General features: G+C 43.9%; 1 protein-coding gene across 1 annotated transcript in view; it reads right to left on the bottom strand.

Moving 5' to 3' along the window:
* LOC144719003 (TBC1 domain family member 9B-like) overlaps window positions 1-7,821 on the bottom strand; it is a 29,431-nt gene extending 21,610 nt beyond the window's left edge. The window contains exons 1-2 of the mRNA XM_078594720.1: window positions 7,495-7,821; window positions 2,193-2,303 (exon numbers count right to left, since the gene is read on the bottom strand). Of these exons, the coding sequence (XP_078450846.1) occupies window positions 2,193-2,303; window positions 7,495-7,612 (229 nt within the window). The 5' untranslated portion in view covers window positions 7,613-7,821. The remainder of the gene's footprint in view (window positions 1-2,192; window positions 2,304-7,494) is intronic.
* Window positions 7,822-13,219: the final 5,398 nt, after the last annotated feature.

The raw sequence follows: 13,219 nt of genomic DNA, 5'->3' as shown, positions 1-13,219 counted from the left end.
AGCACTTCCCCAACAGTCTGTTAAGGCTATACGGGGATTTTTGTATATTTGTTTGTCTTTGTATGTGAACTTTATCAGTAATATCGGAATCCTAAAAAGCTTGGAACCCCATACAACCTGACTCAGCACTCCAAATAAAAGCTGCTTACCGAGAATTTTAAGCATTTAAAAAAACACTTGAAGGATGATGATGTTTAAATTTAATGTGTCACAATACATAGAGGGAATGCTCTGCACAGATTGAGTTCGCGTGATAGACTAACTGAAGAGCGTTCGGTGAGGGCACGGTCGCATGATCCTCGGGACTCGTGAGAGGGCAACTGGGAAAATACATAACGACTAAACCACAGTACTTAGTTTTTGTTTCTATTGGAGTAAAATGTTTCAAAAGACACTCATTGAGGAACTTACTCAAGTTTTCTTCCTTCCTTTTCGCAGTTTTATTGTTAGACCAACTTCATGTACAGTAGCCCAAAGTAACATTGCAATGCATATGCAAGGCTCTATACAATGCATAAACCATACAAAATAATTAAAGATTTTCCAGTATTTATGTAAACTGCTGATTACTTCAAGGCGATGTTACATTTTATCTCCTGAAAATGCATTTTACATTGTGCCAAAATTGGAGGGTAAATTAATTAAAGACCCAAAAGCTCATCTGGAATGCTGGCCTCATTGATTCGAGACAATGATCTGAACCCCGAACGTGACTTAAGAAACCCAATGAGCACCCACACATAACCTGATGGGTTGTGTAGTCATTGACGATTGGGCAGAGACAATTAATTTACTACACTTGAGGGCCTAGTTTAATCTAAACTAAACTAAATTTTTTATCATGTAAAGCCCACTGAGCTATACAGCTATTTCTCAGAAGCAATCTGGCCACACATGATAGCTCAAAGAAGTGGCTTATCATAATGGACATTTATAGCAGCCAAAAACTCAACTCTTGATTATAAATTTGAAGGGGAAAAACCGGAGAACCCAGACAAAACTCCACGCGATCACAGGGAGAACATACAAACTCTAATTATATAGGCGTCAAGGTTGGACCAAACCCACGACCTCCTTATAGCAGGCGACATAATTAACATCTCGCCACTGTGGCACCCATCAGGGCCACTGTGGCACCCATTGTTGGCAGCGGAAACCTCGATTTGTACCCAGTCTCAACAGCATCAGCTCACCGAGTCTCTGCCCTCTAAAATCTCTGCCCTCCGAGTCATATTGGTACTTCAAGAAAAACAAAACAGTAATTATAAACCTGATTTTCCAGAACATTCAGCCTGGAGGTAATCATGGAAGAATATGGATGAACCGCCTGGGCTCGTTTTTGGAGGGAGGTACGGCAATGCCACCGGACATCCGAAACGCGCTGGAGTGTCCCTCAATTCTGTGGTCTGTGCGAGAAAAAAAGCCCATTCAGGCTTGTCTTCCCACATTATCTAAAATTTGTTTCTTTACTTATTCTTTTTTAATTATTTATTTTATACTTAACCTTCTTTTCCTATTATATTACCATTCCTGTTGCTCTATGTCCCCTGTACTGTTCTCATTCTGCTGTAATTTGCATTGATGACTACTTTTATTGATGGCGATATTGACAGGTAAAATAAACATTGATAGACTGATGCTGGGTGGGCACCAGGATTGCCTTAACATCGTGAAAGTGACACTGGTAGATCGTACGATATAAGTTCCATGATAACAGTATTGGCCGTTTTTGAATAAACATTGCAATATCATTGCTCTTTGTTTAAAAAATATTTCCTGAAAATTATTTGTGAAATAACAAAGCAGTTAACCATCTGAATAAATTATTACATTATCCCCATTAAACATGTTTATTTTCCTGCATCATAACTTAAAGTAGGCCTCAAATATTGTCACAGTAGACTTCACGATTTATTGTGTAACTTACCGCATTGTGTGTTTTAAGAATTATAGATCGTAATGTTGCAATGATTATACTTACAGCAAACTTGTGTTGAGTAAATTACAGTTGAATGACTTTGAACATAATCTTTATTCATGGTGAAAGTAAAGAAAAGCACAAAACATATGTCATGTACAAAGTAATGGGAAAGTGAGATCCTAAACATCTTCATATTGTGTTAATTGATTCGATATGGCATCGTGAAAAAACGATATCGTGGTGAACCTAGCGGGCTCTCGGTGGCACTCACCGGTAGCAATGGCCCAGTAGACCTGCGACTCGGGCGTCTGGTGCAGCACACGGTATGGGCTGATACGGGCGCTCGAGTCCAGCACCACGTCCAGGGTGCCCACCAGCAGACCTAGTTTGGGGCACGCGCAGACACGGACACACACGCACGCTTTTAACCCACACGATAAGGAGTACACAGAGCAGACTCGACAGGCCCTTGTACTACAAACCACTACACATCATACAACACAATTCCATGCCACTCACTACACACGACAAATAGTATTTTTGGGCAAGGGCTGTTAGTGAGCACCTATGGCTGGTGTGGCACACGAGAGGGTGGGTGGCCAACACCACGCCCGACTACACACCACCAAACAAAGACTAGGATCCCACGTATAGACTTAACACACTGTTGGGGCAAGTGCTGTTAGAGAGCACCAATGAAGGCCGGCACTGTGGCACACGAGGAGGTCGGTGGCCAGCACCACATCCGGCTACTGGGTGGCTACACTACGGCTCCCCACACTGCACCATACACCACACCACTACAAATCACTAGAGGCTGTACACACAGCAGACCAGCCCAATGATGTAAGCCAAGGGCAGGAATTGATCCACGTCCCTAGGTATGTTATATGCTACCCACTCACTGTACCACCACTGCCACAGATACATATTATTGTACATAGAGGCTCACAGAAATACACTCTGTACAGATGCATAATTGTGCACAGAGATGCATGGTAATGTTGAGAGATTAGAAGGATACAAGGGAATTACACAGGGGGTAGAATCCTATTTCTGGAGGGCCCTGCATTGGGATGTTACCAATCTGCTTAATGAGCATTTTTCACGTGGGAGAACTAGATTTGGAGTACCAGAGGAGACCGCACCGTACATAAGAGTGGGTAAGAGTAAACGCTGAGCACAGATAGATGCAATAATCCACTCCCGTTCTGCCACCTCCTGGACTCCTGACAGCCTATTATTGTTGTTGCATGTGTAGGATTTCAGGCACAATGGTGTATGGCACAAAAACGGCAGCCATTTGCCACTAAGTGGTGGTGACGTCAACACAGCGCTTGTGCCAGGCTAGGTGCACTTTAACGCCACGTGAAGTGTAAATGGCTCGCTTACTGTTAGTATTATGGGTTGAATGAGATGACTGCCATTACAACTGTGTCAACTTGCGTTGTAGCTTATTGTTTGTGAGCATTGCCCTTCTGACGTCCGTTGCTAGAGGGTGACTGTCTCCAACTGCCTAGTAGTTTCCGTTATGAGCCTGCTCCACAGAAGCCGATCTTGACATTGATGGTACCAATCTTCAGAAAGCCTACTCTGCTCCACATTCTCCTCGACCACATTAGCCCATCTCTGCTCAGGCCCGTGCACTGATCATTTAGCCCCTCTATCCAGCCAGACAAAAGGTCCTTGGGGATGCGATGGCTGGGCACAAACAGGGATCCACAGACATCCATGGGTAGAGAGGAAAGCATGGGGACATTTGCGGCTGTACAAAGACAAATGGGGATGTATAGATGTGCATTGAGGCCCACTGGGATGCAAGGCAAAACATGGGGGCATGGAGGGGTAAATGGGTAGGTACATACAGGAATGTTCTTGTAAATTATCATCACCATCATCACGATCACACATCAATCATAATCTACCGTCATTGCTGCCACCAGAGCATCAGTAAACACCGAGCATCCATCATCCTTCAATGTATTAGTGTCATCACTGCATCATCTTTTTATACGCTTGTTCGTCTGTCTGCAACGCACCGGGACAGAGGAAAAAAATAATTTGGCCCGGTGGGGAGCGGGGGTTTAGGGGGGGATGTTATGACGTCACATCACGCTGGTGAGGTGGAGGGGCTGATGACCTCCGAGGCAATGGGGCTGTTGGGGAGAGGAGTACTGACGCCACGCAAGATTGGGGTGATGTTGTGAGGTTGGGGAGGAGAGGTATGACGTCACGGAACGTTGATGGTATGTTGAACCGTGATCATCGAAGGCAGTGAGGAGAGGGCAGGAGTGATGACGTCACGCGACACTGACGAGTTGGAACAGCAGAAGGGTGATGTCGTCACGTGAGATTGGGGTGCGTTGGTGAGGAGAGCAGGTGACGTCAGACGCGGGGTTCCTGCTAGTTATCATTCATATATTTGCCACCGTTATTGGAAATCTTAATGGCAAAAAATCTGAATCAACAAACGACCAAAGTGTGGATGAAGAACACAAATAATTATCTGCGGTATCTGAAATGTTACAATCGTCGTCGTCATCACCACCACAACGAACCACACGCAACCCATTGGGAAATCACAACACATCTACAATGATTAGTGATTACCGAAAAGGAACAAACGCACAGTTATTTTTCAAAACACACATCTGTAGCATTGGGCATCATCAACATCACCACAAAAGGCACGTGTGTACGCTGAATACAGTGTGACAAATTGCAAGCATACGGTGAGAATAATCTAAAGGGTAAAAAACAGCACATACCAGCAAATGCTCCTGCACAAACATTCTTACCATCTATTCACTTCCGCCACCAGACGAGAAATATTATATATACAGCCCGTTGTAAATGCCCCCGCCACAACCCCGCACGCCTCGTCAGTCGTTTGGGTTGATTGACCATACTTCACCAGGCTGGTCAGTAAGGGTTGTTAGCCATTGGTGGGAATCGAACTCTGGTGGCCAGGTTCACATTGGCAGTGCACTAACCACTGCACCACTGCTCTACCATTACAGTCTCACCCTATATATATATTTGTTTATCTTACCAGATATCTTACCAGATAAACCCCACTGAGTTGTCATAGCTCTTTTTCCGGGCCACAAATGATAGCTCAACGAAGTGGCTTATCACGTGGAAATTTATAGCAGCCAAATATTGAACTCTAAACAGCCCGTGGATTCTAAATGTGGAGGGAAAAACCGGATGACCCAGAGAAAAACCCACGCGACCACGAGGATAAAACATGCAGACTCCGAATATACAACAGGCGTCAGGGTCGGGATCGAACCCACCGACCCCCTGTATACCACCAGGCGAGGGAGTCAACGTGTCACCACCGAACATTCCTCTCGAATTAATTGGCCAAAACAACACCGGACAGGGGCCCTCGTGAATTTGAGGTTTGAGACTCATTTCACTGGGTTTGCAATTAGGAGGAATTCATTTCATGCAAAAAAAGAGTAAGAGTCATGTGCCAGTCCACTGCTAGATGCACGCCGTGTCGGCCTTTGGGGTTGCAGCACCATACGTCCACGCGCTGGTCAGTGCCCAGCACATAAGCTCAGCAGCAGCCTATGGCACCTGTTATGCACAACTATCCAGAATCAATCCTGCTTGGCTTCCAAGATGTGACGAGATCAGACGTATCCCGGATGATTTAGTCTTAGGTCAAAATGCGCGTAACAGTTTACGATACATAAATATTTCTCATATTGTGTCCTAAACATTTAGCACTTAGAAATGTGTCTTTTAAAAGGTGTGTAAACATTTCCGCTCGTCTCGGGTGGGATCATTACTAAAGGTGTAATTTATCCATCACGTAGACTTTCACAATAACCTTCATTAAAAAGCATTGATGGTGATGAGCAATGGTTATGTGGAATTGATGGTGATGCCTGATGGTGATGATGATGCTTCCAGCGATGATGGTGATGACTGATGGTGATGATGATGCTCCCAGGGATGATGGTGATTTGTTTTGGTGGTGTTGATTGTGATGTTGCTGGTGATGAATTTTACGATGATACTGATGATGAAAACAATGATTGTGATTACTTTGCTAATGCAGCTGTTCATCGGAATAACAGTCGTTGCGATCGATGCTCGTGGTGCTGCTGCTGTGGTGATTCTAAGTGATGCTGCTGTAATGTTTTGCTCGTGCGATAATATCCCTACTGATGCTTATATTGGTGATGTTGCTGATGATGGTGCTCATGCCAATGGTGATGATGCAGGCGATGTTGATGATGGTGGTATTGATGCTGGTGATGGGTGTTGATTAGCATTCTGCTGGCGCTGATGACGATGCTTTGATAATCGTGCTGATAGCATTATTAGAACGTCTCGTTATGCTACTGTACTTAGAATGATAATATTGTCCATACTGCTATTTATGATGTTATGCTGCTGTTTCTCATGTTGATAATACTACCGATGAAGATGCTTCTGTTCCTGCAGGTAACAGCTGTTGACGACGACGATGATGATCATCGCGTTGACGCTTCTGCTGATAATGCTGCTTATGCACGACACGTATCACAATGTGGATGATGCTTGTTCCTGATGCTGCTGCTGTTACTTCTGTGGATGATGTTGTTAATATTGTCACTCACTGCTGCTCATGAGGCTGCTGCAGATGCAACTGCGTCTGCTGATGATGAAGCTGCTGTTGTTTTTGTTGCTACCTACTTGCGATAACCGTGATGCTTCTTCCCCTACTGATGATAAAGTTAATGCTGCTGCATTTGAATATGCCGATTATGATCTCGTTACTGATATTAATGGCATTACTGTTGATGATAATCATGTTGCTGCTTCGGATTATGACACTTTGCACGATTTAATGCTGTTGGGAATATTAATGACGCTGTTGATAACGATGATGATGCTTCTGTCAGTGATGATATAGCTCCTGGCGTTATTGCTCATTAAGTTGATTGTCCTGATGATTTCTTAAGCTCCTGTTGCTTGATGGCGATGATGCAGTTTGTGAAATTAGCACTACAAGGTGATGATTCTACTGCTGCTGTTGCAGCTAACAGTGACAGACACGAAGCTACTTCTGATGTTGCTGATATTTGTTGTCCTTCCCCCGCACCTCCGATTAGCGCGCTTGGCTCTACGTACGGTGCGAAAGAAGTTCAACACTTGCATGTTACTGTAACGAGACTGTTGCAGGCGATGTTACTCATGGCAATGACGACGCTTCTGTCCCTGCTCATGTTGATGGCGACGCTGCTGATGAGGCTTCTGCTTAATCTGCTGCTACTTCTGATGGTGACGATGAGGCTTCTGATGGTGACGATTCTGCTGATTTTTTCTGATGTCGCTGATAATGAGACCGATGATGATGACGACGATCCCTCAGTTCCTGTTGAATATGAAGCTACAGTTTATATTGCTGCTGATGATGGTGATGATGACAACGCCGGTGGTTAATGGAGCTTCTGCTGCGGATGACGATGGTGCTGGTGCCTGCTGCTGCTATTGTTGTTGTTATTATTGTTGTTATTGTTGTTGTTATTGTCGTGAGCTCTGGGCAGGTGTTGTGGGTGGGGGTAGGGGACCTGTGAGACCGCCTCCGTCGCCGTGGCCGCGTCGCCTCTGCATCAAGAAGTACGGGTTGGCGCGCTCCGTCACCCACAGCGCGTTCGCCAGCAGAACCTCCTCCGGCTTGAGCCACATCCTGGCGGCGAACCTCCTCGACGATCTCCCCCCTCCCCTCCCCTCCTACTCTTCTCACTCGTGGTTTATTTCGATGTTTTACACGGAGCTTTCATTTAAAAAATCACCTCCTTCGTGGCCTCGTCTCGGCCTGCCGAAGCCCTCCTCCACTCATCAGCTGGTCTCAGAGAGGGTGGGGGTGCGGAATCGATTCCCGTTGTTGCTTAAATCGAGAAGGCGATTCTTCCCATTGTCTCGCGGTGAGAAATGGAATCGATTTCTCTAACGTGGAATCGATCGAGGTGATTCAGGTGTTTTGTTGGTGTGTGGAATGCGAATCGATTTGTTGTAATGTAATCGATGTCGATTTTTTAAATTGGTTACAAAAAACATTTTACGCAATTTTTTTTTATTTTAGATTGCCAAGGCAGGAGATGGGGGCGATGTTGATCTCTCCTCGTCCGTCCATGCGCTCTCGAGGATTTGTTGCATCAGCGACAAGCCTTTGGGAAAGGCTTTCTTCCAGCAGTGGATAGATCACGACTATCATTATAGAATGTATTGGAGTTTTTTGCGTTGTAAATGTTTATGATTCAAGAAACACTTTTGAGAGTGACAAATCGATTAAATGGGCGAGGAATCGCGAGCTCGAATATTCTGGAATCGATTCACCGAGTTGCGATTCGCTCCGTCTCAAGAGTTATCGTGGGCACTGTGCACCACCAGAGGAATCGATTCCTCTGCGAATATTGCGAGCTATCGATTATTATGCCACGAGTGCTGCAGGAATTGGGAATACCGAGGGCATGGTGGCACACGCCACCACCTCGGCTCCCCCCATCGTCATCGATCATGGTCAATCCACTGCTGGATGGAGACCTCGCCAAACCTATGAATCACCACTCTCACGGACCTGCAATACCGCAAATCTTATCCAGCTCCTACGGCGTGCTATCTTGGCGTGGTCTGGCACTGTTTTGTTGTTTTTGCTGCCCTGCCCAAGCTTCATAATTCGGACATATATATTTAAAGTATTATTTACTTTATATTTCGTGACACCATTTTCTCAATTTTGTACGCCTATGTTTTGTATTGTTTGCTGTTGTAAATTGTATCACTGGACATATGTGCAGTCCAAATAAAGATTCTGATTGTGACCAAATGATTTCATTGCTCCGCCTTTATAAGTCTCAACACCCGGGTCATCTTCCCGCCGTATCGACATGTCTTGTTCAGGTTTCACTTTGGTGAGTTTCAATGATGCCATTCAGTTTCAGTTTTCATTTCATTTATTTGGTATCACCCTGTGAGCCATTCGGCTCTTGAATTGGGTGCAACCGCAACAAACAAAAACATGAACAAGAAACATCTTAAAGTGACTATGCGTAAACAGAAAAATCCAGGAAAAAACTGCAAAATATTCCAGAAAAAAGCACCGTACACCAACGCTGTGCAAAAATCCCAGTGGGATATAAGTCAAACAACAACAACCACAAGACAACTTAGATTAAAGCCATGAGTCTAACTCCGTACTAATACAAACAAACATGGCCAAACCAAAAAACTTTTCGAAATCACCAAAATAAAGCCATAAAAGCAATGTAACAGTGAACATAGGAACTGTGACTGACAAATACACGACAAAAACAACATGCACCACCAAACCCTGCAAGCCATAGCTGGCTGCATGAGTCACTCCACAACAGCAGGAGCATCAGTAGGAGTATCAAACATTTTCAAATGCACCTTTAACGATCAGCACACTAAATCAAAATACAAGATCATACTTTGCAGCGGTCATCCGGAGCGAAACATTTGATTTTAGGCCACTGAATATCAGTGACCATTAACCTTCGTGTGTTCCAACCCGCGTGTTCCTCGTTCTGTGTGCAATAATTCCCAGCAATATAGTTCCCTCCAGGTATCTTGTGACCCCCATTTCATTCTCTAAAACAATTTTTTAAGTAAAGTTTATTTAAAGGAGAAATGAATATGCGACGGGAAACATGTTAGGGGTCAAGTGGAGGCCACAAGACATCTGGACCACCGCTGTACACAATGGGAACAATAGCGTGTGAGGCTTCTCGATGTAGATTTTGAAGATTAAATGTTCAAGGGTGTGTACACAAGCCGCACGAGCATTGTTAGCAAAAAATACATACTCGAGGAAAACTTTCCTAAATGTGTCTTTCCGTAAAAAATTTACAAGGTGTTTTAAACAAGCCCATCGGCCACAGATAGCTCTTCATCAACAGCATGATGAAGCCATTACTATTAAACATTTTATTTTACGAGATAAGGCCCACTGAGCTATCCATTTTCAGTAGCTCTTTTTCGAAAGCGACATTGCCACAAATGATAGCTCAACGAAGTGGCTTTATATCACGTGTAATTTACAGCAGCCAAATACTCCAAAAGCGTGTTTCAAAATGTAGAGGGAAAAACCGGAGGACCCGGAGAAAAATCCACACGACCATGGGGAGAACATGCAACCTACACATATACAGCAGGGGTCAGGGTCGGAATCGAATCCACGACCTCTTGCATTCCTGGCGAGATAGTAAACATCTCGCCACCGTGTTTCGACAGAGTTCGAACCAAACAGTTTCGACAGTGTCCCATCAGCGGTCAGGTTTGCTTGAACCAATTGTGGCGAAGTGCATGGTATATAGACATTTTAAACATGGACCCTACTCTGTAAGATGGATCTGCAAGGAACTGATGCAAGATGGTATTTGTATGGACTATCTTACAATTGTCTTTGTGTGGCTTATGTGCATATTCAGGGCGGTACAGCTGTCTTGTGACCCCCCCCCCCCCCCATGAATTCTCTATAACTTAAACAATTTTTGAAGGTTTACTTAAAACAAAAATGAATGGGCAAAGGAAAAACAAATATGAGCAAACTCACTGAGGGTCACAAGACATCTGGAACACCCTGTGGAGCAAAACAACAGTAATTTGCCCATTGTACGGTACACGCGTGAAATTAAATCGATTCAAGATTGTGGTGCAGTGGAATCGATTCCTCGATTGCGGGAATTGGAAATCGTTTTGTGAATCGCGATTTCCTGGCCGGTGAGACGATAACAAACATCGAAATGTAAACAAAAAACAAAGAATGAGAAGAAACCTTTTTGAATATCTTGCAATTCATTCTATATACAGTAGTGGACGCAACTGCTGAAAGGACGTAAAAACAAAGGATGGAATTAACTTCCGGAATATACTGTCCTGTGCAGGCTGGTCCAGATGTCTTGTGACCCCAAATGTTTTCCCTTTGCACATTTCTGTTTTAAATAAACCTTTAAAGATATTGAGTTTTACGTAATTAAATGGGGAAGCACAATACATCTTGGCCACCCTGTACGCGTACAATAAAGGATGGAAGACGCATTATACGGAAGACGTTTATTCTTGAAAGCATTTTAACACGTGGGCTTTCGCGACCAATATTATCGTTAAATATTTTTTGGAAAAAGTGTTACTTTAAAGGATACGGGAACGCGATGTCTTGTTGCTTTGACCGTGCACATATAAACGGTACAACTGTTTAGGTTTTATTTTAGCACGGGTCAAAACCCATTGGGCAATAATTTCCCATTTTGGATGGGCACCTGGTTACAGAAGCCTGGTTACAGCAAGCAAACACGAACAAAATGATCAATTAAAAAACGGTGCAGGGTCAGGTTCCGAATAGCAAGGTCGCATATCAACACGGGACAAGCAGCACAAAAAAATAAAGGTTAACAACAACGCATTTGAAGCAAAAAAACAACTTAAAAGTCTGCAAAGCAGAGCCATACATTTCACGTACATTTTAAAGAGAATCTGAGGTCCAAAAGTGATTTAAAGTAGGACAAGATGCTAATCATTACTGTCCCAATCTCTACACAAACACTGGCTTGTTTAAAGTACAGAGGGGGACCTTCGACCGTAAGTAGATTGCAAGGTGCAGCATGCACGTACACACAAACGCACACAGCTGTTCTCATGTTTAAATTAAGTAGCCTCATGGAGGCAGTATAATTAGATTTAGATAATTAAATGCGTGGGGGCGGTCACAAGACATCTGGACCACCCGTGACAGAGTACACATCGTATGGTGCTGCTGCATTGGCACAAAGTAGAATTTTTAAAAACTCAACACCGTCATCACATCACCACACCGTGGCCTTAAATAAAACAGACGTTTCATAATCTGCGTTATGTTCAAGTCGTGGGGTTTATCTTCTTGGTTCTTTCGGTAAAGTCACGTATAAGGGAAATAATAAAATAATACAAATAAAACATAATAAAATTCTCACGACGTTTCGGCCACAACGCAAGCAGCCGTCCTCAGGTGAAGAACAGGGCTGTCGGAAAGACAGCGTCCGAATGAGCACCACCATGCTTGGCAGCGTATATTTAAGCTGGGTTAGAGGAGAGCGCCTTGACAAAGGAGTTTACATATCAACAGAGGAATTTAGCATATTTATGGAAAATGCAGATATGGGATTAGTCATTACTTGTGGAATGTGTAGGTGGTGGGGGGGGGGTCTCAAAGTCATATTATGCTCGTGTATTATGTTGGGTTTGTTTGCTCCCCCCCCCCCCCCCCCATTGCACACGGGGTTTCTCAAGGAACGTTTTGTGTTATCCCACGCGAAAATAGGAACCCAAATAAAAGTATATATTTTTAATGGGTTAGATCGCGTAAACATAAATGTGTCGTTAAACCCGCCACCACCAGACACGGCCAACTAGTAAATAAAACATGCCAATTCGTCACTAGTACAACACACCGGTGTGTTGGAGAGAAAATCCACAGCATTTACAATATGAGTACGACGTTTCGCCAGTAATTAAAACTAGCATCATCAGGCGGGCAGCCAGATTTGTGTAGAAATCTTCCTTCTGTTCGTTCCTTAGAGGGACAAATGTGATGGCGTCACTTGTGAAACCTTCACGTGCGAAGGGGGGGGTGGAGATGAATGAATGCAGTATTGTTGACGAATACTTTTGAAGAATGTCAACAATTCTGTTGTGATTGTGCACCACTAACAACCGCAGTATCACAAATGTGTTCGTGTCAAATATTGTAAACGCAAACTCGTTGAGTTTCCGTGAGGCATGAAAACAAAAGGATACACGAAGCATACTCTTTGGTTCTTTCGGTAAAGTCACGTATGCATAAAACAATAAATCACATTTATACCTACGTGACTTTACCGAAAGAACCAAAGAGTATGGATTCCTGCAGTCACGAAAGCTTCAAATCTAGATTGATACACGAAGCAGTATTTTTGTGGGTCTCCACATACAAAATTTTAAGAGGCATGATTTGGTCGTTAATATTGTTTAACTATTTTTATTTGACCAGGTAAGGCCTTCTAAGCTATACAGCTCTTTTTAAAAGCAACATAGTCACAAATAGCTCAACGAAGTGGCTTCTCATGTGGGCATTTAAAGCAGAATGGCTCGTTTCGAAATGTGGAGGGAAAACCCCACGCGACCACGGAGACGTGCAAACTCCAAATATACAGCAGGCGTCAGGGTCTGGATCGAACCTACGACCTCCTGTATACCTGGTGAGAGAATTAACATCTCGCCACCGGAGTTGCTTCAGACAGACCCAAAACATCAAGG

This window comes from Lampetra planeri, chromosome 5, assembly GCF_965212315.1.
Source record: "Lampetra planeri chromosome 5, kcLamPlan1.2.h2, whole genome shotgun sequence".
In the NCBI taxonomy this organism is placed as follows: domain Eukaryota; kingdom Metazoa; phylum Chordata; class Hyperoartia; order Petromyzontiformes; family Petromyzontidae; genus Lampetra; species Lampetra planeri.
Note: the sequence above shows the minus strand (reverse complement) of the source record. Positions and strands in the feature narration are given on the sequence as shown.